The sequence below is a fragment of the Thunnus maccoyii genome, chromosome 13 (genome assembly GCF_910596095.1).
Source record: "Thunnus maccoyii chromosome 13, fThuMac1.1, whole genome shotgun sequence".
NCBI classification, from domain to species: Eukaryota; Metazoa; Chordata; class Actinopteri; order Scombriformes; family Scombridae; genus Thunnus; species Thunnus maccoyii.
Window position 1 is genome coordinate 7,480,071 of NC_056545.1, and position 26,088 is coordinate 7,506,158.

General features: G+C 38.2%; 1 protein-coding gene across 1 annotated transcript in view; it reads right to left on the bottom strand.

Annotated features, from left to right (window-relative positions):
- Window positions 1–203: 203 nt before the first annotated feature.
- LOC121909618 (polypeptide N-acetylgalactosaminyltransferase 10-like) overlaps window positions 204–26,088 on the bottom strand; it is an 83,563-nt gene continuing 57,678 nt past the window's right edge. The window contains exons 6-14 of the mRNA XM_042430134.1: window positions 22,163–22,346; window positions 15,077–15,194; window positions 9,522–9,629; window positions 6,659–6,880; window positions 3,720–3,836; window positions 3,327–3,476; window positions 1,135–1,369; window positions 740–903; window positions 204–605 (exon numbers count right to left, since the gene is read on the bottom strand). Coding sequence (XP_042286068.1) covers window positions 1,205–1,369; window positions 3,327–3,476; window positions 3,720–3,836; window positions 6,659–6,880; window positions 9,522–9,629; window positions 15,077–15,194; window positions 22,163–22,346 — 1,064 coding nt within the window. The 3' untranslated portion in view covers window positions 204–605; window positions 740–903; window positions 1,135–1,204. The remainder of the gene's footprint in view (window positions 606–739; window positions 904–1,134; window positions 1,370–3,326; window positions 3,477–3,719; window positions 3,837–6,658; window positions 6,881–9,521; window positions 9,630–15,076; window positions 15,195–22,162; window positions 22,347–26,088) is intronic.

A 26,088-nucleotide genomic window follows, 5' to 3' on the forward strand; every position in this document is an offset into this window, starting at 1 on the left:
TTTAATAAATGTTAATACATGTTCTGTGTAGTTCCATTTTTGTTTGCCTTTAAGGAATCTTTTCCATTAACCTGTGTGAGCAGTATGTTATCTGCAAATGTTCACACAGCATTTAAATGAACAAAAAAAAAAACCCTGCATATTGAAATACAAATGAACACAGCCTACACAACCATTTTCTTGCTTTATTGCTCAGTATAAAAAGAATATTTACACTTCCAAGATGGGTCTGTACAAGATTTGGTCCTCTGAAAAAAGGCATCTTCTTGCAGTGAATTTACACACTGTGCAGGCCTTTTCTCCGGTTTCCATACAGTTGTGGCTTCCAAAAAGTCCCATATACATCACCAAATGTTGTTTTAGATGAAAACATAAGGAGCAGGGAAGAATTTTAAGGCATCAATTGAAAAAAGACCAGGGGAAAAAAGGCAAGAATTAGACCATCCATTAAAGGGTCTGTGTTTAACAGATTTACACTGGCAATTGAAGAAAGGAGCATCTTTGCAAATTTTTGATTCTTGGAAATTCTTGAGGTCCAAAGTGCAGTGTGTAAAAGCTCCATGTTGGTTTCCACAGGATAATCAGGTTTCACTGTGGTTCCCCCACTACGGAGAAAGACAGAATACAGAGAGGGGAATAATTTTATTTAAATCAGTTTATATCAGTACTTACTTAACTTCTTTATATCAGAAAGAATTTAGCAATACTAAGAATTTCAGTTGACAGTAGAGTGATTTACCTGCTTCCTTGTCATGAGCTCATACTGTATCATTGGACATTCGATGTAATTCTGTGTGTGGTCCAACCAGCTCTTCAGCTCTCAGCCAGTGCACTCAATCACTGCTGTACCACAGGGAATGTTTCTGAAGCAGCGCATTATTCACTTGTAGCACCCATTCTTATCTGGACAACAGTGACACAGAGGAAAAATTAACAGACAGCTTGCAGCATCTCAGACAAGTTTATAACAAAGTTTAAAGAATGAGGTTGACATTTCTATTTGCCTTATTGTCTTTACTCCCACAAAAAGACCAACACACAACAGTGCATTTATTTGTCTCTGAATACTTCAATCTGACTTTCCTAGCCTAACAGAACTACTAACAGAAGCTAGTACTGTATTGTATTACTCACCTAATCAAAGGCGATCATTTCTTAATGATCTTGTTCTTTGGAAGACATTTGATTTCACCATCCACTGTTCTCAGTTGGTGCCCCGGTTGAAGTGCTCCAGCACGGTGGCGTTGGTTCTCTCAAACAGCCACTGCTGGCTGAGAGAGGAGGCGTCACACGTGTTCATGAAGACTCGCCGCTCGCTCGGGCTGCTGTCGATACAGCTGTTACTGACGGGGTGATACAGACTCTTATCCTGGAGGAAAGAGAGTGAGAAAGAGCACATAAAGAGAAAGTACAGCCTTATTCATATTCACACAGTACAGAGAAGTAAACCTTTTGACAGGGCATTTTATTTCCCACTCCATATGATTTGGGGGGCCTCACTTAATAGTTTTTTTTGTTTTTTTCCCTGACGAATAAAGAAGCATCATGCATGGCCTTAAATTAATTATTTTGTATTCTAATCCAAGAGGGACACAACTGTATGTCCTTTCATAAATAGGCCTTGAATGTTTTCTTCTGTTCAGTGTAATGATGAAGCTGCTTCATCAAACTAACATAAGAAAAGTGTATCAAAGGAGAGGTTTTCAACCCTGATCTCATTAAAATGGTTTTCTGCATTACTCATGCCACATAGTTCCACTTTGCTTATAGCTTTGAGTCTAAGAAAAAACTCACCACTCTGCTGCAGCTTATCATTGTCCATTGATACAAACCAAACCATTATAAAACTCCTTTTCAAACAGAGGAAGCTCACAGCAGAGACAGACATCCCTTTTAAATATTCTACTCTCTACAATTATTACAAACTATGGTTTCTATATGTTTTATATAACTTTATTTTGCACAACCTACTGTTTCTGGTTTATAAATACTTATGTTGATAATGCTGCAGTTAGCAGGCTGAATTCAGATTTTAACCAGCTGTTGCTATTATTACTGAATGTTTTTCTTGTTTCTTCAATTTTTTGACCTTGATTGATCTTTTTTTTTGACTACATGGGGGCAGCACAATAAGCTGTATACACAACACTGACATATTATCATCTTGGAAATTTGGTGAACATGTAAGCAAACACTCGCTTATTTACACATTCAACAGACAATGAGCAACATTATGTAGCATTCATTTGGAGTCATGTTTGTGTACACCCGATGAATGTCCAATATTCAGTCTCCTTTCAGCTCTGTTTTCATTGTGTGTACTGTGGGAAAGTCAATCTTGTAACCCATCAGCTATCTGTCTGATGATGATTTAGTCTCTGGGAGTGAGACCAGTGTTTTGGGGGTTCCAGTGTAGCAAGCGGATATCCAGATAACGGATATCTGGGCCAAGACTTCCTCTTCTGTGCACCGGGCGTTGTTGTAATAGGACTGTTCCTATAACCGATTTGAGACGGTCCAGACAACATTATATGACAATAGATATATGCATATGAATGCAGATAAATTTAAAAAACGCAAATAAAAAGCTAAATTGTAGTCAGATGGGTTCTGAGGTTGCATTTCAGCCATTGGTTTGTCCTCTTTTGCTCTCCATCCAGACTGTTTACCTGCATGCAACCAAAGCCTGCTCAAATGTGATTGGTCAGTACTACTCAGACTACAAACGCAAAGCAGAACCTACAGATTGCCTACAGATTCTGCATTGGTATGCAGATACCTGGTTATAGAAATTATGGGAAAGTTGAAAGCAGTTAAGAATGAACCAAACCAGTAAATTTGAGCTGGAAAACCAAATTAATGAGCTGAAAGATGCTCAAACGCTTTGTAGAGCTGCAGAGTTGGGTGATCTCAGTTTGTTTGTTACTACAAGTGACCCCTCTCACATTAAAAATAGTCATTTGATCATATTTTTATATAAAAATTAAATTACGGCAGCTTGAAAGCCACTAGGTGTTTTGAAAATGTCCAACTCCATCAGTGGTTGTATCAAAATGGACATAATAGCAGACAAATTAAAATGTAATGCCATCATTTAAATATGCTGTCTTTTTTTTCACTTTGTGTCATTAAGGAGACACAAGCAGAAGTGTTATGTCAAGTGTTTCTCGTATTATTTAATTAGATGTTTAGCAGATAGCCACACTTATGAAATGATTCATTAATTTACTAAATGATGCTTAGCTGACCAAATCAAACAAAACAGCAGCACACTTGGTTAGCTGAAAAGAGGCAGTAAATACAGTCTCCACTTTCCTCTTTCATACCTTCCTGTAGCGCCACAGCTGGTTCCCCTTCATGCCATGACAGTCGTACAGAGTGACGGGGCTGTTGTGAGAGACAGCGTCAAAGCAGACCTTCCTCGTGTGCATGGGGTCACCAACCCGAATATCCTCCCTCCAACCAAATGTTAACACCTGTAGGGAATAAATCTCATGTTTAAGCAACATCAATTGGTGCAGCTAAAAATATCCAAATGAATTAACAAATTCAAGACATACAGGACTGTGCAAATATGACATTTACAGTGCATCACAGCAACCATATAGCATGAGGTGAGTATTGTATAATATTATTGTACATGTACAGTAGCTCCAATCTGTTAGGGTGGGAAATAAAACAGACATTTTACTAGAGGAAGCATAATGGATGACCCTCACCTGCCCGTGACTCCAGGCCACCTCACCTCGTCCTTTCACACAACTCTCCAGGCGGATGGGGCTTCCTGATACAAAGTGTTTAATCTCCATACACATGCCGCTACCCATATTCCGTATCTAGAAAACACACACACACACACACACACACACACACACACACACAGAAACACATGGACATGGAGTCAGGAAGACACATGTCAATCAATACATTGATCACACACATTTTCTTGCATACAAGAATGAACATGTACCTTCCAGAGGGTTCTGTGTTGTGTGTATGCTATATACAGTATATACTGTATATATATCTCACACGATATGCCTTTGATCTCTCAGAGGTTTGGACCTCTGTAACCTTTACCACAGACATGCTCTTTCAGGTGAATGACTTTCTACCAGTAACACAGGAAGATATTCGAGAGATAACATTTATATAAGTGAGTAACATCAGGCATTCATGTAATTTCTTAATCATGATAAACAGTGTTTGTGTAGGTCTGCATAATGCACAGAAATATAGAGTGTATCAGCATCCCCCCCCCCCCCCCCGGGATATTTTTCACTTGCATTAAGTAGTAGTAACTGCATGCTGGGGTTAGATATGAAGAGAGTCAATGTGCATTGTCAGTCGCTATGGAAACCGAGTACTCAGACTCTGTTATCTGACCGTCCTGTGAGCTACGGTCTGAGAATATTTTCCAAATATCAAAATATCAGTTTGTTTGTTGAATTGGTTGAGTGATTTTTTTTTTTTTTCGGTTGGTTGGATCACATTTTCTCCTGTTTTACATTACGTTTTTTTAAAAGCTGCTTCTGACTGTCAGTCAACTGTGATTATTGCATTGAGTACGTTGCCTTTAAATTATTCAAATAAAACAACGAGAGACTAATCTGATGTCCCGAACACCACAGTGATAATATCTCAAGCATTTTTGGTTCTTCCTAATAATATAAGTTTGATCTGTGAAATCATGCAAACCATTTTAAATGGCCTTATACTTAGAAATGATCTTCCACACTGCTACTATACTTATACTTAACTGTGATATATGTAGCTAGTATTTGACTTTATTAGTTTCATTAAAGCAGCTGAGGGAGTAGAGGTGAATAAAAATCACCTTCTTTGCCCGAAGATCTTTAGAGTCAGTGATTCATCAAGAGGAGATACAGAGAATCAGACAGATTAAATGTAGATTTAAGAATAGATGGAAGCTGCTCTGGACTGCAGGAAATTGTAACAATTTCTCTCCACAACACCCACAGCTGCCAAAGGACCTCGGTTAAAAATTTGCCCTGATTACAGCCTTGCAAGGGCCCATAGGCATGTTTGGCCCCTGGGTATGGGAGGCAGGACACTCTGCTTGTAGTTGCAGAATGCCAGAGGAAAAGGCATAAATCTCGTCTTATTGCAAACATGTTTCATCACCGTTTCTCGTCTGTTGTTACCACTGGGAATTTTTGCAATCACTATCTCAAACTCGATGCACACCCATCTGCTTTCAACTTGGAAATCTCCCACTAGTATTTAATTTTAATAAGTCAAAAATGCTGTGTTGTATTGAACATGATGTATGGCTTCTGATGATTACTTCTTTTTTTTTATCCAGTGCACGACACCGTACAGTGTTCGTGCTACAAAACCCAAGCCGATCCTCATGCACAGCAATAAATGTAACTCTGCTACGGTATCAGCAGAGGAGAAACTGTTCATCTTAGTTGGACTTGTTGTCTATAATATAATATTAAAAATGTATATGGAGAGGTTGATCTTAGTAGAAGACATCTAAAGTAGACTAATGAATGGTGAGCGAACTAAGATGGGCTATTTTGTATATTTTAAGCTTTTAAACCATTGTAAGGTTTAGAGGTTCATTCATATATTTGAATTAATTTACTTAAAATATATTCACAATGTTTACACATATAACTATTTACATATTTATGTTTACACACTTATTATTTACATGTTTAAATATTTACATCAGCATCTTTAAAACAGTTATAATAATCTGGTTTTCCTCACATTCACCTCAGTCTAAGTCCTTCTAGCCTCTGATTGGTTAGTTCAGCCACATGTGAGTTAGAAACAAGGTGGTGTTGTTGTGAAGCTGATGAAGTGCGGAGAACAGTAAAGTGCTGCTAAAGAGAGTTATCCGTCTCCATCCTGCTGTTTCTTCTCGATCGAACCCTCACTTTACACCACTGTTAGATTGTCTCTGAGGTGTCACTAGGATGCAGACTTTTATATGATTCTTATTGGCAGTTTTATTTATATATTTGTAATGCATAACCCATACAAACATGCGCTACAGATTCTGGTATAAAGTAAACGACATGTTTCATCCATTTGTAAATACTGCACTGCACTATCTCTATGATTTGAGTCTGGATATATTAACGATGTCCTCACACAGTATAGTAATGTTTGATCTCGGTTGTTCCGAGAACCAGAGTTGGTGAAAAAGCCTCACAGCATTCAGAGTTTCTCAGAGAGTATAAGGGGAATTATAAATTGCTGACATTTTCAAACAAAGGCTTAAAACATTGTTTTCACTTTGCTTTTACCTAAGGAACAGTCTTTATACATTTTTATAATAATTTTCCCTTCCTTTGATATTGTTCTTCCTACTTTTGTCTCTGAAGTTTTTTTTTTTTTTTTTTCCTGAAGTAATCAGACAGAGGAAGGACCAAAGAACTAACTTTAAATAAATCTATTAGTGCTGACAGCAGGTGGGAGTTCACTACCTTTTTATCTGATGGCTGTTCTCCCACAGATCTGTCTGTCAAGTATGCATTAGAGCATGTACAGTACATCTCTGAAATAATGGTTGACCGATGTGTTCATGAAACCAGAACTTTTCATGATAAATCCTTGCGTGGGCATGCTGAAGTTTAAGTTTAAGTATCTATTTTGGACCTTATTTCCTCACAGCTTTTACCTCTCCCCACGCAGCAGCAGGAGGCTCCACTGGTGGGTAGTGTTTGGGCAGATCCCAGGCCACCTCGCTCATGAACCACTTAAAGTTCTTGCAGTTGAGGCGGTTCCTCAGCTCCTTCTGCGCCGTCATATCTCCGGCTGACAGGTGGCGGTACTCCGGCCGACGCTGGTAGACGTATTCAGCGTATTCATCCATCCACACCTCCGCCACACGTTTTAGGTTCTGAAATCAAATCAAAGAGAAGGAGTTAGGTGGATAGAGGCATTCACTCAAAAGACATCTTCATCTTCTAGACATTCTGGCATCTCAGGTATCCCATTAGCCTCCCACAAACAGACACAAAATCTCACACTCCCTGGCAGCGAGGATTATCCCATGGAACCACATTCAACTGTTTTGTGAACATAAACGTTAGCATATTACCATAGATTGGTAACAGGGGAGTTACCAGGGAGAGAGGCAGTTTGCCCAGATGATGACATCCATTTCCTGCTTACTCTTCTGGCTTAATTTGCGATTATCATCAGAACAACTCAACATGATAACGGCAACATTTTGCATCTTTGTTTCAGCTGTGAAAACTTGTCACCAGCTGAATTCCAGCTGACCTTATCTCTTGGTCTCTATGAATCTTAGTTAGTGTCACTTCAATAATAAAGACAACTTTGAAGAATGATAAAAAATAAAGAGGTATAACGCTGACAATAGAACATAAATTTCAAATGTGTGCAGAGAACAAGTCTGGGTTCTTTTTTTTTTTTTTTTTTTGTACTTTCATGTAAATTTTCTCCTTCATCTGCAGGGTCAGACTGATTCAGGGCCATCAGCATTCCACTGAGGTCTAGTCTAAAGACTGTTGGTCAGAATAAAAAAGCAAAGTAAAGGCCAGTGGCTTTCAGTTGCATACTGAGCCAATCTGAGCCAAGTTCCAGGCTGCGGCTGAGGCATACATAATGAATGGTGCATCCCAGATGATTTAGCACTTTTAGACAATTTCACATTCTGTGTAGGTACTTTGAGGAATATAAGGAACAAAGAAACTTAAGCTCATTCTTCACAGAAGCACCTGAAAAGGCTATAACTTGTAGATAGTGGATACACCGCATACTGCTGCCTCTCGTCTGGTGGTCTTTTGTTTGTGGATGCTGAGCCGACTGTAAAGTGCTCTTGTATGTGGAGGAGAAAGAAGAGTACTCAGAAGAGGAAATAGGATACAAGCCACAGGCTGTCATTATTTATCATGTGCCTCCTAAACTAGTTTAACACCAGGATGAAGTGTTTGTTTGTGAAAGTGTAAAGCATATATATGTAGTTTGTAATGCATGTGTGCATATATATATCTATATGTTTATTTAGTTACTTGAGCTTAATTAGAACAAGGTCCATTCACTCCTCTTTACACTTAACACTTTTAGTTCAGTTTCACTTTTTGGTGCATTTAAGCACACAGATGTTGTTTTTACAGAGTTTGTGCTCTGTGTGTGTGTGTGTGTGTGTGTGTGTGTGTGTGTGTGTGTGTGTGTGTGTGTGTGTGTGTGTGTGTGTGAGGAAATTTATGCATTTTGAGGATATTTTGGATGGTCCTCACTGCATCAAAGGACTGTTTGAAGGTAATATGTAAGAATATTTAAATTTAGGATCAGGTTCAGGGTTTTTGGATGTAAAAGAGGAATTTTCCACTTTCTCTGACTTCAGCAGCTAAATATTTCCTGAGCTAAAATATATTCAGTTTCATATCAAGCCATAAATAAGCACCACACAAAGCCAACTCTATGCTGTTTTTGAATTGTTGTTGCGAACTTAATTTGAAAACTGTGCATGAAAACTGCAAATACCAATAATAATCCAGTTAAAATCAGTGTCACAATAAACTGTGATATTTGGTTTTGCAAGAAAATAATTGGATTTTGCTTTATTTATGTTTTTTAATCAAATCAAATGTTTAAAGAGACCCAGATGCAGAAAAAAAGAATACTTATCTTACTTAAATGCATACATACATTTACATACATACTATACCTTACAATCATTTATACATCAAATAACACACAATAAGACCAATGGAATCATTGAAACCATTACAGCTTAAAAAAAACTGTAAAATAATATTGCATTAGTATTTCACCTTGTACCAAAATATTGCATAATCAACATAAGACCAACAACTAAATTAGTGCACACGCCAATGTAGACTGACTGTAAAGTGCTCTGTGAGCATGAAATGTTCCACCAACACAGTATTTCACTGCTGCTATTTAAAAACTTAATGAACGTTGGGACAAATGAGCATTTATAACGGATCAGTCTGGTGAGTTGGCTTATGTGAAGTGTAAAATTGAGAAATTGTGGAACGTGAACCATACAAGAGACAATATATCAAAATATAGCCTGCATTATACCTTTTTATTTATAGATTTCGTATTTGCATTACGTTGTGCATTTTCAATATGTGGATGTTTTGAAGTAGAATGGTTTGGAAAATATTTTGGCAGCTGGTCTTCATCGTGTTTCTGCTCTGTTCACCTGCTTGCAATGCCAAATACTACAGCTTTAGTGTTTTTGATAGAGCTCAAAAAGGTGTCAGACAACTGGAGCTCACTGGGTTACAAAAACAAACATTAAAACAAAATAGGCTTTGCTTAGCCTTATCATAAATCTGACAAATTAGTTCTACTATCACACAATGCAAACTATTGTTGTGTTGGGACTCAGATTTAGCAGTATAGTATTCAGACTGAGAGGTTCTGTGAGAGTATTGTACTGACACTGAACTACTGTATCAGACTGTTACAGAACAGAGAAAATCTGTGACTGATTTGCTGTATTGTATTTTGTACTGAACCGTGGAAGTGTGAAGAATTACCTTTGCCAAGCTGATCCCTCCAGGGACCTTGTAGGGGACGTACTTCCTATAGATGTGTCCTACTCTGGAGCAAGGGATATCCTCCATCCGACCACCACACATCCACACCTACAGAAAGACAGGCAGAGAGAGAGAGAGAGAGAGAGAGAGAGAGAGAGAGAGAGAGAGCACCCTCTTTAGATGGATCTCTATTATACTTGGAAGTTTTGTCCATGTCATCATATTCAAAAAGTTTTGGAAAGGTAAGAGAAGGTGAAGGAAGGAGACAATCAAGGAGATGAGCAGGAGACTGATGGCTAAGAAGAAAGAGGAAGTGAACAGCAGTTCTAACAGGCTTATGAATCCTGCAGGAGACGGACAGGAGGAGAATCTATAAAGACATAGATTAGATGGATGGATAGTGGAGGAGAACGAGAAGACACCAAAACCAAATTATGATTGGATGGTGAACTGACTGCACCTGAGCAGTAGGGTTGGATCAGAAAAAGATGAGTTGCTGGGTTAAGTCTCTGTCAGAGCATCTCAAACTGTGTTGTTGGAGCATGCAACTGCAAAAGCCTTTTTAGCAATGAGGAAAACAAGGCGTGTTGTGTCTTTTGAAATATTTTTGAAATCATACCATGCTGCTTTATTATGTTTTAAGCACCCTAATGTGCTTGACTTAGGTAAAATAGTCTATCTCCAGCAGTGGATCCTCATGTTAATCCCCCCCAACTATAATGAAGACAACAGTGGGGATTCTCTTCCTTGGCTTTCAATGCTGAAAATAAACCTCGAGAAAGAAAGAGAGGAGATGAAGAGGAGGAAGAAGAAAGGAAGACTTAGAGACAGCAGGCGAGAGAGCGAGAGAGTGGTCTTTTGTTTTTACGTAAGACAATAGCATAATGAAAAGTGGGGAAATGAAAAGCTGTGTTTAAACGTGCAAACAAACAAGGGGAGTATGGGGAGAAAGAGAGTGAGAGAGGTTTAGTGCTTCCAAATTGTTTCTGCAGAGTAAAGTTCTTTAATATGTAAATAAGATTCATGCTGTTTGAAGGTTAGAAGCAGGCTGAAGCTGTTGGGAGTTCAATAACATGGACAGATAAAGCATGAAAAATACATAGCAGTCCAATAAACTCTTTAGCCAATGTGTAGTTACATACAACATACAATAGTCAATAGGCAACATCCAGGCTCTCAACTACTGACCGTGTTATGACTGCTATATCCCTTCTCACCGTTGATTCGAATCTAATGTCCAAATGGCCTTAAAATCTACAGAGCACATTCTTGCTTCCCACAGGATGAATCCTCTAGCACCACTTTTTGGGGAAAAAATATCAACTTGCATGAAAGGTATCTTACAACCATGACATAAAAAAATCCTGAGCACATTCAAGTGTTATGGAGCCCATTACCTTCCCTCTAGCAGCACCTCAGAACAAACTTCTGTAGCAGCTACTTCCAGCATTTTAATATTGTGTGGTGTAGTACAAATAGTCTGTTGGGGTTTCTAACGGGGCATAAGCCTTTTCATCTTATTTTTCTCTCTAAGACAATGGTTCCCAAAGTGGGTGCTTTCATTTTATGTAATAATAGAAACCATAATAAAACAGTTAGAAGTATCAAAATGGAAGAACACACATTCAAACCATGCTATTAAAAACCCTAATAAATATGCAAGTATGCCACAGCTAACAGTGGTGACGACAGCTCACCGTTGCCAGTTTTCATAGTGACGCAATAGACAGAAATAATGACTGTCAGAGCTGTCAGCATCTTGCTGCAATTAACAACTCGTGCTGACTAAGTATCCAACAATACATTATGTACTCCTGTTTGAGTAATGTTTACCAAAACACTAGTGCACACAGCTGTTTGAGAAAGTTGTTTAGCCTTTTTAAAAAATGAAAGTACTGTATATATATCTGTGACCTGTTATCAAAGATTTACGTCTTTAATAGGAAATAATAGAATTGTAAAGTGGGAGGAACTATTTCAGGCAACACTGGTTCAGGAAGTAAAGGTCCTTTTCATTTTTCCCATGGTAAAAATCATCAGCACAAAAGATGAATAACAACATTATAAAATATATGGTTCTTTGATACAGATGTACATAAAAATTCCAGGGTATAAATTCACTACGACTCCCAAGATGCATTTCAGCAAGAAATAGCCAATCATCAACCTTAAGATTTGGCCGTGCGCACCACTGATGGCGGGCAGAAGCTAGTGCTATGTTCACACTATGTCAGATGGATGGGAAGGATCAGAAAGATTCCCATGTTAAGGACTTGTATGATAATTGAGTTGGTTGTATAAGGGTTTAAAATACTGAGCACTGATGAAATTACATTACATCCATTAAATGTGGGTTTAATTACACAGAATGTTGGACTTATTTTATAATTTGCTTTGTGAATATCACTTTTGAGTGAATTCAGCAACTGTGGTGCCACATTTTGTTCACATCTTCAACGACAAAGCATTTTGAATTTTATTGCACTCTGATTCACGTCCATGGCCTTTTCTCCATAGCAACGGTGACTGAGGCTCGTGGGTATTGTAGTATTCTTAGCCGTCTGCAATGCCAAAATCACAAACAAAATGTGATTTCTTTGAAATGCAAATAAATACACCTCCACACACTTCTAGTGGGTCATAAATGATGATTGAGAGGGATTACTTTTGTATGAGTCTATAAATGTATAAATTATCATCCACGCATAACTAACTAGTCCTCATGACTTTGTGTGACGATATTATTTTCTCCGCAACACAACCACAGTTTCTCTGGTCTGTTGCAGATGAAGAAGTTCCACCACCAGCGAACCAGCTCAGATCACAAGACTGTACACAGCTCAGCTGATAGAGAAACTACAGAACAACAGAATTCACTCCAGCTGTATGAATAAATCATATTGCTGCAAGAAAAATCTGGCAAATGCAACAAAAACTTGAGTTGTCTAACTATAAATAAAACATGAACACATGTAAGTACTGCCTCCCACACCAACCTGAATGGACTTTTAACAACTGATGATTTATTTTAATTAATGTGTTCAGTCCAGTGACTTCATTATATCACCTGCACCTGGACCTGAGATCCTTACTTGGCAATATGCAGGATGATGTCACTTACCATTTTTCTTGCCAAAAAATTACTGTTTGATGGTGTTGTCATGGAGACAAGCATCAGAAAGCAAGTGCATTATCATTGTAGCAAATCCACCTAACCTCAAATTCTGAATACATCTGTAATTTTTGTTTTAATGTATGCTTTTAGAAAGTTTTCTTTTGCCAACTGTTAGCTAACTTTTTACCCTGCATAACTACTTTTTTTGGCTCCATCCACAGAGGTTTAATTATTTCTGCCTCCAGAGCAACTCTATCTCAAAGAAATGTTAGCGTAACTGAAACTCAAAAAAAATTACTGTTTTTTATTCTGAATTAACGAGATACCTCAAAATCCTGACTGTGGTAACGCCGCTGTCTGAATTTCGTTGTGCCTGAAGTAGTGTAATTATGGTAACAACAGCCTCTGAGTGAGGCGAAGGTCCTGAAAGATACATATACACTTTTTCTTTCATGTTCTTTCTGTGTTCTTTTATGAACATAATGCATTGTACTTTTTTTCTCATGTTTGACCTGTTGTAAGTTTTATTTTGCCAATGGGTTATCAGATAAACCCTGAAGATCGCTGGTCCCAATGTCCTCTCTAACAATATTAAAGTTGAGTCATCCCACTGTACCTGTTTGTGGAAATTGCAAACTAAAATAACATCCTAGCTCTGTAGGCAGTCTGGTGTGTTTGTTTAATCTATTTTTGGGCTTTGATGAAACATTTTTGCTCGTCCTGAGGTGCCTGCGCAAAGTCAACAAACTAATAACACCATCTATATTACTTAAAGACACGAGTATCTCCCAATGTTTCAAACTGACATTAAAATAAACCTGGATTAAACCAAACAGGCGGGACATGTTTACTTTGAACTCTCAAGTAAGAATGAGAGCTTCTCTTGGGATTTTGAAGTATCTCGTTAATTCAGAAAAATAGAGCAGAATTATATTTTTTTTTCCATGAAAACCTTTTTCAGAATTTCAGGGATAATAATCTCATTAATTCAGAATTTTTTTCTCAAGTGAATGCATTACACTTCTGTACCAATCTTCCAGAGTAATATAAATAATCTGTCATCAGTTTTATGCCTTACACTATCCTCTCGCTCTCCATGTGAGGTCATATTGCCTCTGTGCCCCACGTGCTTCTATGTCCTGACATTATCTCTCCATGTGACCTGGAAACGCTCTGTGTTCCCATACCAATGTCACCAGGATGGAGATTTAGATTACCGGTACCAGTGAATAAAGTGATTGTGTTTCACATGCGTACAGGGCCTGGCTGTCTGTGGGAGCAGCAGTTTGGTTGTAAGGATTAGTATGAGAGCCTGTTAATCTTCTCACCTCAGGAGACTGGCTGTCTGCGCTGTATCAGCTAATGGGGATCTTAATAAAAAGGAAACCAAATTGAATATCTGAGGGCATAAAGTAGACTTAAGAGGCACAGCTAGGCATGTGCTGATAGCAAAATTTAATAGTATGAGAATCTTGGCCAAAATAATAACCTTGGTATATGATATCATCACAGTAATTACTTAAATAAGATGAAAAGCTTCAAAACAGTGCTAAAACATAAGAGCTTTTCACACCAGCTCTGGGTCACCACTGGTTTTTGTTGAGGTCAAATACTGGAGACTATGACAAATGCCTACATTTAGCCCAGGGCTTATTTAAAAGATAAGGCTGGCGATTTTCTATGTTTTTCTTATTGCCAACAGAGCAAAACCAACAATAAATGGATCCTACTTATGTATTGTGTGTGTGTGTGTGTGTGTGTATCCAAAGCCTTGTTGTCCAGAAACTATTAAAAACACGTCATGACATGTTCCTTCGCCATAAAGAGTTTTGTTCACTGTAGTTTGTTTAGAAACAACTAAATAATATTGTTTTACAGTTAAATTTAGCAATATATTATCGGAATGAAATATTATTGGATGGAAATATTTTTTCTTTTACCCAATACAGGCAGGTCAGAGGTCAGCAACACAACAAGGTCCCTGTAGCTGGTTTGAAGTTGATGCGGCATGCGAGCCATGCTAATGTAATAAATGTGACTACAGCTGTAGTATAATAAAATAAAATAAATAAAAGATTATATCATTACTTGGGAATATTAACTTTCAAGAGGGCATCTTGTACTGTACTTGTACTGTATTGTACTGTACTGTAATGGACAGTCTTTTCCACCAGCCAGCAAGTCTGGCTGGTGGAAAAGACTGAATTATAATTTTATTTTTTGGCAACAGTCAGTAAAACATCTGCCGACTGAAACGGCTCACATTTAGAAATCATCTGTAACACAATGAAGCAGAAAATGAGCCTGTGAGGATGATGGTTTCATGTTTGTCTAAAAAAACATGGAAAATTATTTTTTTAATTATAATGTAATTGCTGTGACACATCACTGTCTTTCTATTCCCTGATTTGCGCTCGCTGTGTTGTTGTTTGTTTTTTACCTTGAAGGAGATCTCGTACTGTTCTCCTCCCCAGATCTCCAGACCCGTGTCATATCCTCCCAGCTCCCAGAACCACTTCCTGTCCACAGCGAACAGCCCACCTGCCATCACCGGCGACCTGGAAGCCACACAATACAACACACACACTCACTGTTTGCAGTGCATTTTGTACAACAGCTGTACATATGCAATCAGCAGAATCACTTTCAACTTTGTTTTTCTAGACACTTTTCACCTGTCAAAAGAAATAAATGTCTAAATAGATGAAAGACTCACTAACTTACTCTCTATTCACAAACAACTGCAACAACTAACATTCACATCATCGTGTTTTCAGATTGAAAGGAACAAAGATGACATGGAAATAGCAAGAAAGACAATCTGAGATCACCATAAACTGAAAAGTCAGAGAAACAGAATAAACAGACGTCAGAAATATCGATACTGAAGCACTTTAAAACTTAAACTTTATGCTTGAACCTTTCTACTCATGTTGTATGTATGAGGGAAGATGTGTCACAAGATAAAACATGACTGCACAAATGATGTTTGGAGTAAACTAAAGCAGCATACATATGTGATCAAGACCTGAAAACAAGCTGCCTGTTTGCCCTGAGTGATCGAGAAGAATCAAACAACATTATACAAATGAGAGTGTTGAAGAGAAGTACGGAGGTCTTTTGTAATGACTTTTTGATTCATTTCATCTTTTTGGAGAAGGAAAGCTGCAGAAACCTGGCTGTTATCACCACAGGACTCATATCTGTGCTCACTGTTCATGAGGCGTGGGAAGCCCTGGAGTGTTTCTCACTGCTGACAGCACAGTAGTTGCCCTGTTTGCCTTTAATTGATCCTCCGCAGGGAGGACTTTGGGGAGAGCAGACTACCTGCTGGCTGGATGCCTCCAACTTCCACCTGATGAAAAGCTTGTAACTATGACAACCTGGTGTACCTGCATGTGTGTGTGTGTGTGTTATTATCATTCTGCACTGAAGAGGAACACATTACTTGTGGGGGAATAGAAATATGTCAAAGATGTGCTTGAATTTTGACTGATTGTTACGATTAGTGTTAATCGGGTTAAAATAAATTGTGAAGTGGAAGGAGTTGGGCTTAAGGTTCAGATCTAGTCAATGAATTTATTCTCAAGAAGATCTGATGTTTGTGTGTCTGCACCTGCTGCCCCAATTTTTGTGCCTCAGGTGTGCAGCAGCTACAATAAAGTGCAGCAGGGATACAGTGCTAGTACAGCTAACAAGCCCTGCACTCAGCTGCACAGAGCTTGTCACAGCAGACAGAAGTCACAGCGCTCTGTGGTGGGTTAATTGGTTCTGTACTGTTCAGAGCATCTTCATTATCTGGAGAAAAATAGCACCACCATAAAATCACACACTCACATTGTCTGTGTCTAACTCTTATCCTCACTATTACTTTGTTGTTCTTTAAAGAAATACACAGCTGAAAATGTGAGTGTTAAATATTAAAACCTTTAGGATTAAAGGGCAGCCCCTGAAAACGTTTGTTTCTTCTTTGTGGATGAAATCAGCCGTTTTGATTCAAAGCAGTTACAATGGATTTCAACCAAGAGCCAGTATACACGTTTACCACTCCTGCAATGTGATTTACTTCTCTGCCTGATCCGTATGTTTTGTATGTTTCAAACAACTGTTGCTAAAACACTAAAACACTACTTCCAGTGGAGCTATCAGGATGCACGACAGAAGTAAATACCTTTGTTCGTCAGTGGAGAAACAACATAGTGAATGTATTGAACATAGATATATTATAAACATCAGAGAAATAGAATTATGCTGCAAGTTTCGACAGTTTATATGTTTTGACCCTTAAATTTGCTGCTAGCAGGGATCTAACAGTAAATAGCTAAAGTTTTGTTTTCTGTGTGCTTTCAGGGTTAAGTTGGGATATATAATATAGACCCTGGTTAGTGTGATATTAATATCCATCTATAATTAAACAATAGATGCATGATTTTCAATACAAATGTCAGTAAATAAATAAATACAATAAAATGAAAAAGTAAAAATAATAATTTCCCCTCATCTCGAGCACACACTGGAAACATTTAACTTTCTTCATCTAAAGCTTACCAACCCGTTTCAATACGAGCAGCAACAACTGAGCACAAATAACCTCTTTTTTGGGTAATTATTAAAGACACAGTGAAATAAAACTATATTTCTTTAAATCATAATCCTTTCTCCCTTTGTTAACTGTCTATTGTTAAGGGTCTATACATCAGTTAATCCCAGAAACCACACACAACAACACTTGACCAATAGTTTATGGGCAAGGAACAACACTGAGCTGTGAAGCAATTTTGGCATAGTGGCCACACTGGGTAATGCAACTTCCAGTATTGTGTGACACACAGTTGCCCAACAAGCGTTTTTCCCCTTATACAACATCAGAAAAGGAGTAGCTGTAAAACGGAGGATACATTTTCCTAAGCTTCACAAACACCCTGAAAAAAATTAGATCCATTTGGTTCAATAACATTTAGAAAGTCTAGAAATGCCATCTGATTCAGTTATTTCACCCCATTCATGTGTGCAGGGCTCCTGCTCCATATTTTCTCAGCAATGTGACTTATTTCAGTTTCGCTCACAGAAATACATAACATTATGCTTTAATTTCTGTTTCACTGTCACCTTAAACCTGTAGTGTGGAACTTTTGTCTCTCCCTTCTGGCAATGAGAGTAACAACAAAAACACCGTTGACAAGTGCTCATATGACATATGCCGACAGTTCCTCACAGCTCTGAAAACGTCGAAGCAAATTTCCAAATAGGTGTTATTTGGATAAACCGACCACATATTGGGAATCTAAAAGGTTACTTTCTTGCTTGAAAAAAATATTAAAACTTAATAAAGTGCCATATTAACAGTCCTACAATGGAAATCACAACAGCTTTTAGCCATGCATACCCAGCATACCTTGCGGTCTGACAAAGATACCCGAGGGCTGAGCTCCCTGGCAAATCTGAGGGGAAACCAATCATTGCTGGTTGACGTGAAACGCATCACTGCCGGTGCAGCGGCGCGGGAATGTCATACCAGACACCAGATTTAAAAATTCTGTAGACTGTGAAATACCGAGAGAGTTATCTGGCAGTGATAGGCTTAATCAGCACTGTGTGAACTCATTTGGCAAGGTGCTTGAATGTAACAGACGTTCATTTATATTTAAAAGTCACGCACTCCAGCGTTAAAGTCAGAACAATTTGGAGTGACAATTTATGTTTGCTGTGCCCTCTGTGAATATGCCATGTGATAGAACTGTAAACTGCATGATACGCATGTGTGATAACTGATAATGGATAATAAAATCTACATGATTTTCAACTTACTTTCTCAATGACAATAATATTTCATATTCAGTGTCTGCTGATAAAAGAAAAATGTAGACTATATGGCCAAAAGCATGTGAACATCTGAACTCTTGACAGTTGAACGTGTTATACCAAAACCATGGGCTTTAATCTGCTGCTATAACAGCCTCCACACTTCTGGCTTTCTAATAGATTTTGGAACCTGCTGGCTGCAGAGATTTGCTCACTAATGCCACAAGAGCATTAGTGAGATCTGATGTTGAGTGATAAGGCCTGGCTCACAGTAAGGCATCCTAACACATCCCAAAGGTGTTAGATGGTGTTGAGGCCAGGGCTCTATGCAGGCGAGTCAAGTTCTTCCACATCAAACTGAGAAAACCATTTCACTGTGTACCTGGATTTGTGCAGTGGGACAGCATACTATTCACCTAAATAATGGAAGAGGAGGTCTGGTGGCTCTATTATGCTTTGAGGGGCATTTTGCTGGCATGGTTGGGTCCACTTAGAGGGAAGGGTCACTGCAAATCAATACAAAGTTGTTCTGAGTGATCACCTTTATCCTGTGATGAAAGCATTTCTATCCTGATGTGAGTTGTTTCTTCCAGGATGACAATGCCCCAATTCACAGAGTACAAGGAGTCACTGAATGGTTTGATGAGTATGAAAATGATGTGAATCATATGTTATGGCCTTCACAGTCACCAGATCTCGACCCAAATTAACACCTATGGGAGATTTTGGACTGACGTGTTAGACAGCGTTCTCCACTACCATCATCAAAACACCAAATGAGGGAATATCTTTTTGAAGACCGATGTTAATCCCTCCAGAAAAGTTCTGTCTGAGTGCTGTCTAACACGTCAGTCCAAAATCTCAGACAGACTTGAAGCCTAAAAAATGTGTTACAGTTATGTGAGTGAGGCGATAAACAATATTTAGCAGGTGTGGATGGCTGTATTAATTAAACTTTAAGTGTAAAGCACATCTGTTTGATCAGATGGGCATGAGATGGATGGATGGATGAAAACCATGGCTGAAACGTGTCCAGTGTAGAGAGAGTACTAAATAGCAGGCAGCTGCAGTCACATAATAACTGAAACAATCACTCATTGCTTAACAAAAAAAAGGTCTTATTCAATGTAAATACAATTCTGAGCACAAATCATGAGTTTGAAACAATAGAGAAGAATGGACTTAATTACCGCGGAGACAAAGTAAAGCAGTGGGGAAGCAGGAGCTACCAGTTTTATGACTCAGCATTTGTGTGATGTTAATTTAAGAAAGCTCATACTGCACTGACAACAATACAACACATTGTACAGCTCTAATTACCCTCAGAAATTAACTGGCAACACTTTGTTGTCGAGAGAAAGCGTATAGATACACAAACATGCACACCCCGACTGTGACACAGGAACTCTTGAGCTTGTCAATTCAGAAACTCCAGGAGATATGTCTCATCCAAGAAGATTTACTGACAAACACAAACTCGATTGACCAAGAAGATAGCAGTTACAATTCAAAGTGCCGGTGCAGACCCAGTGAAATGCCACAACAAATATGAAGGAAAAAAGAATTGAACTACTCTGTTATTCAGGCAGCGCCCAGGCAACCTTTTTCCTGGTCACAACATACCATAAGAGTATTTACTTTAGTGCTGTCGCTATGGCAACAGTCGTAAAGCCAGGTCGGCTCAAATGGGAAGAAGACAGCTGTCTGTGTCTCACTGTCTGTTTGACATATATACAAAATCTCCTTCACAGTGGAGGCTCTTTGGGACACTTCATTTGCCTTTTGCTTTATTATAAATGGCCTATTGCTGAGGCTCAAGTCTACAGTATGCACATTATCCATATTGATGACAAATGGACATTTTGGGTCCTGTTTCTAAGTGTTCCACATGTGAAGTGCTGTGGTACAACAGTGTGACTTTAAGTAGGAGAACCAGCGAGCGAAATGTTTAATGCATGTGTTGACACAGTCTCTACAGTTAGAAGAGCACTGCAGTGCACCAGTGAAGTGGCTGCTCAGGGGGTGGGGGGGGTTCGACTCCAACTGTACTGCCTTGTATATGAGCGTATGAGCACTTGGATCCCCCCTCCTGCAGGGCTCTCAATAGTGAAGTTAAAAAGTAATGAAACACTACCTGTCACCTCCTACACACATCTGAAATAGCAACCTACTGTAAGTGAGGTGGCAGAGTGTGTGTGTGTGTGTGTAGGAGGTGTTGTTCAGTGTTAGTTACCTCAGTAGCTTCCAGTTGGTTTGCTAATACTATGGAGTGACAGCAGCTGAACCCGCCGTAGGGAAGCAGGAAGTACTTTTTGCCAATTATGTCAGACTACCTTGAAATATTTGGAATGACATCATCAAACAGGGTTGTAACTGACAACATTTACACCATTATTAGAATTCAACATAGTGTATTTGGATGTGTAAGAGCTCAAAACATAATTTTTGTGTTCAAAAATGTTTTGTCACACTGAATATTTTTAAAGTGAATCATAATTCCATTTATCTTCGGCAAACTACTATAATAATTTAATCTGTAGTAGTTCATTTCCTGAATTAGATGGTGTGTGCATGATTTTACTATATATATATATATAACGTAGAAGAGTAAAACATGATAACATCAGTGACAGTGCAGAAAAACACAAACTGTGACTGATCCTTGAGTCTACCTCCCTGGTGTCTGTCGTACGCACCTACCTCAGGATGCAACTATATAAATTCACACAAACTGTTGATTTAGGTTGACTCCAATAAGTATAAGATATTTGTCCACCACCAATTTACATGTAATTTATCCAAAAGAAATTTGGTTAAACTCCAAAATTAGACCTTAAGATTACCAGACTAAAAAAAAAAAATAGACTGTTATAATATAAAATTCCTGCACAGCAGCATTGTTATATGTTTTTTGTACATTGTTTTTTCTTTTTCTAAAATGTCTCCAGTTCCCCAAAAACTGTCTCGACTTTTCAAAAAGGTCATCGCTTTCTAAAAATGTCTTTAGTTCCCAGAAATGCTCACTTTTCATAAATGTCATAATTTAGAAAAAAACCATTAGCTTTTCCTGCTAATGGTTTAAAGAGGACATATAATAAGGTAGGATTTTGCTCCTTTTTCTCGTTATTTACTCAAAATGCCAATTTGAGCATTAATCCAATGTGAGTGAACAACACAAACAACCTTAGGAACAAAGTCTACAGAAAAGATGGCTGTTTGTCGGCATGTGCGAACGATCTGAGGTCAACACGAGGGGGAAATAGAGGTCACTTTGCAAATGGAGCGTTCAGAGCAGCTTGAAGCCCTGGCTTTTCACTTGCAGGGTGCATTTTTAGCTACATTCAACTCAAGAAGCCTCAACTCTCCAGAAAACTAGTAATTTTATCACATTAACCACTTCTGTCTGCACAGCACGTCCAGTGTGTGCTCCCACCGTGTTGCACTTAGTAATTGGCCTAATAAACTAGCCTCACCTCCTGCAACAGTTGGTGGTTGATTGTGAGTATAATTTCATGATACATTTAATGGAGCATTTTGACAGAAAAACACCAACAGAAACATCAAGAAAAAAGTACAATGTGTGCTTTTAGCGGACAGAAGCTTTTAACAGATCAGCTGGGCTGAATGAAAGGTGAAGCTAAAATAAAGTCAATAGGAGGAGAATGAAAACAAAGAAACTGATAGACAGTATGATTCAATCTAAGTTAAATGTGTTGTCACTCACTCAAAGGGTTCACTGGCGCCGTCCCTCTGTAGCTCTGGAGGGATGGGTATTCGTTTGTAGTACATTTCCCAGTCAAACGCCCCTCGCATGGCGTCCCCTGCCTGTGTGTCGTAGCCGAAATTGTCGTGGTTGATCACATCAATCATCGGACACACAATGGTCTTCCTGTTCTGGGCGATTCGGTCTGAGAGACACAAGGGGAGGCAGATGGTTGATGTTTGGTTCAGTTCAAAAAAAGCTGTTCCACTGGTTTTTACTGAAGGATCAAAAAAAAATAAAAAATACAGGGCTTATATTTGTGTGTGTTTGTGTATTGTGAGTAAGAGTGTGTCCTGATCATCTATAGAGGTAAAGAAAAAAGCCACTGGGTGTCCAGAAAGAAATAAAATACTAATATCTTTCCACTGAGCTCTCAACTCTTGTCAGACACACATCAACTGACTCTGAAAAAAGGGTTGCCAGTGTGTTGACGCAGGTCACTGATGTAACAGCTTCTGCTGTCTTCTCTTCTGCTTATTGTCAAATTTCCTCCATAGTTTGTCAGTAGAGCTTGGAAATGTTTTGACCTGCAGCATTGATATATTCTGTCCATCCCCATACTTTTCATGGTAACTGATGACTGAAAATGCAAACTTGTAGTTTCCTTCATTATTTGGCTTTTGGATTAAGTATGTTGTAGATGTGAGGTCTGCAGTGTGATAATTTTTTTTTTCTCTTGCTCATTTCCATCAATGACTCCACCCCTCGCATGCCAGATTACCTGCAACATGTCAGTCACATTTTGTGATTTTCAAAGCCTGATAAAGTGACAGCTTTTGTCATTCAGACAGAGGTGACTTTTACGTTATTGTTCCTCACTGCGTTATTCAAACATGACAGGACATTTACAGAGACAGAGACAATGCTTGCGTGATATTTGGCGTCTGGTGTGTCAGAGGAGGCAGAGTGAGAGAGAGAGGTGAGGTTTTTTTATTGTTGGTTTACAGGCTGTGTCCCCGAGAGATTTTAAAACTTATTTTGATGTTGAAGCTGTAGTTAATGACCATCATGAGCATGAAGGATGCTCGACACTGACAGCACTACTGGCAATTTAATCATTTAACGTTATTAGACAGTGAATTCTGCTGCCTGCAAAGTCCAGCATCATTGAAAGACAAGACGTTAAGTTCTTATTTCATTTCCATTTGCTGACATGCTTTACGTGAAGCATCCTGAAATTATAGAGAGGGCCTGCTGGTCAGATTATTACTGTGCTTATGAGAGCTTTTTTCTAACCTCCTCTGCTGCAGTTGCACCATGAGTGGAAAATATATTTTGATAGACTGATCAGATAAGAGAAGGTCAATCGCCTCAATGCCTTTTTAAAATTAGCTTTTTTCAAAGTGTTTTCTAGTTTATTAAAGCATTTTTTCTGCATAAGAGATGATAGTTGAGATATTACATTTATCACAGTGATGTAAAACAAAATGTGCGTTTCTCTCTATGTATGTTTTATCTTTTGTCGCTGCAGCCTTTATGTTAATCTGATGGCATTCAGTTCAGACTTGCTGTGTGCAAAGCAGCGATACAGAAACATTACTAGGTCTGACCTAGTTAGATTGCCTTTGAGACTTTTACTTAAAAGTCACCAGGAAGCTCACTCATCTTCAAACTTCTACAACTTAAAACTGGGTCATCTACTATATTGCATATACTGTAGTATTTTTTTTCAGAAGTGGCTTATGATCTTTTATATTTAGTTTAATTCACTGTATGCATAATAAATTCTAATTTAATTTGAAAAATGTGATTATTATATATCACTAAATTGTTGTCATTTGAATGCAACACAGGACATGAACTTGCATGTAAAATCATTTTGTCAAAGCTTCCACAACTTCTCTCCATTATTAATATTCCAAGTGTCACAGCCCACTATAATGTACACAATAGCTGCGTATTAATATTACACACTGGCAGACACGCGTCCTATTCCCTCATGATGAGTAAACAGCTTGATACGGAGGGAACGTGGGGTCGTCGGGCTGTTGTGAAACAATTCCACGTGGAACGACGCCATGCTGGGAAACATGGCTGAACATGAGTCCTTGATGGAAGACAAGGTAATTGAGAAGAGTGAGATTGTTTGTGAGCGACTCCATCAGCTTGAAGAGGAGGCACTCAGTGTGTAAGAGTGATGAGTTCTCTGTTTTGAGAAAACAAATTGACAGCAGTATCAAGACTGTGCATATGTATGTGTGTACTTTTTTACTTTTATAATGCCATCAAAGAAACAAGGAGACGTACCCTATATTATTTGTCCTTTGTGTAAATGATTTAGCTGAAGAAACTAAGCAGGCCAATATAGGTATAGCGATTGATAATATGAAGTATTTTATTATATGCTGATGATATTGTGTTGGTTGCAGAGACAGAGATTCATTTACAAAAAACATTAAATCTTTTGAGTTTATGGAGTAGTAAATGGAGACTGACTTTTAATAATGACAAAACACAGATTATACATTTTAGAAAGCAAAGTGAACGGCAGAGTAAACATCTATTTAAGTTTGGATCAATGCCTCTAAACTGCTCTAGTTCTTATACATATCTTGGTTTGGTTTTTAATGAAAATGCTTTACAGAGAGGAAAAGTACTGGCAGAATCAGCAGGAAGAGCACTGGAGTCTGTAATGAATAAAATGAAATTGTGTCCTGAACTTAGTTTTTCAACTTACACTAAACTTTATGATTCAATGGTCAGCTCAATTTCATTTTATGCTGCAGGGTTGTGGGGTTTTAAAGATGCCCACGACAGTAACGCCACCCAGAATCGAGCCATGAGGTGTTTTCTTGAGGTGCATAAATTGACAGCTAAGCAAGCTGTCGAAGGGGACATGGGATGTGAGTCATGTCTTGTAAAGCAGAGAGTTGAAATGGTTAGGTTGCCAGAGGAAAGACTGACCAAAAAGATATTTAACTGGGATCGAGCACACAATTATCCTCAGTCGAGAGAGGTGGCTGCAATATTTCCTCTTTCTGACTTGAATTTTATTTTCAGGAATAACTTGCAGTGTAATATAAATACAGTCAAACAAAAATTATTAAAGATTTATAAAGACCAATGGAAGGAAAACATTTGTAAGAAGCCAAAGCTTAGAAACTACATTCAAATCAAAGATGATTATTATAAAGAGCCATATATAAAGCTAAACTTACAGAGAAGAAAAACGTCCCTGTGTGCTCAGATAAGAACTGGTACCACTGGCAGTTGAGATGGACGGATATAAAGGTATTCCTGAAGAGGAACGTTTATGTGTTTTGGATGAATTTCATTTCGTATTTCATTGTCCTTTGTACAATGACTTGAGGAATTGTTTGTTTGAAAAGATAGAATTGAAAAACCCTGATTTGTTTTGAGTTGGCTTTTTAATATGGAGATTTTTGTTTTAGCGAGATTTATAGGAGATGCTCAGCAGCTAAGACAGAGAACACTGTATCCATCATAACGGGACATTTCTTCCATGTAAACTAAATGTTCTGAAATGCTTTATTTCTGAATTTGTGGAACTGTACATTATGATCTGCCATGTGGCCATCTTGGTTATTTTTGTCCAGTGTCTTGTAAGCCCAAGGACACTTAAATAAACAATTCAATCAATCTATCTTTGTGAGGACCTTCAAAGTGAGGACATTTTGGAAAGCTGACATTTTTAGTGTTATTTAGTGTTATTATTTTTGGAAAAGGAGAACATTTTTTCTAAATTATGACATTTATGAAAAGTGAGCTTTTCTGGGAACTAAAGACATTTTTAGTATTATTTAGTGTTATTATTTTTGGAAAAGGAGAACATTTTTTCTAAATTATGACATTTATGAAAAGTGAGCTTTTCTGGGAACTAAAGACATTTTTAGAAAGCGATTACCTTTTTGAAAAGTCATCAGACA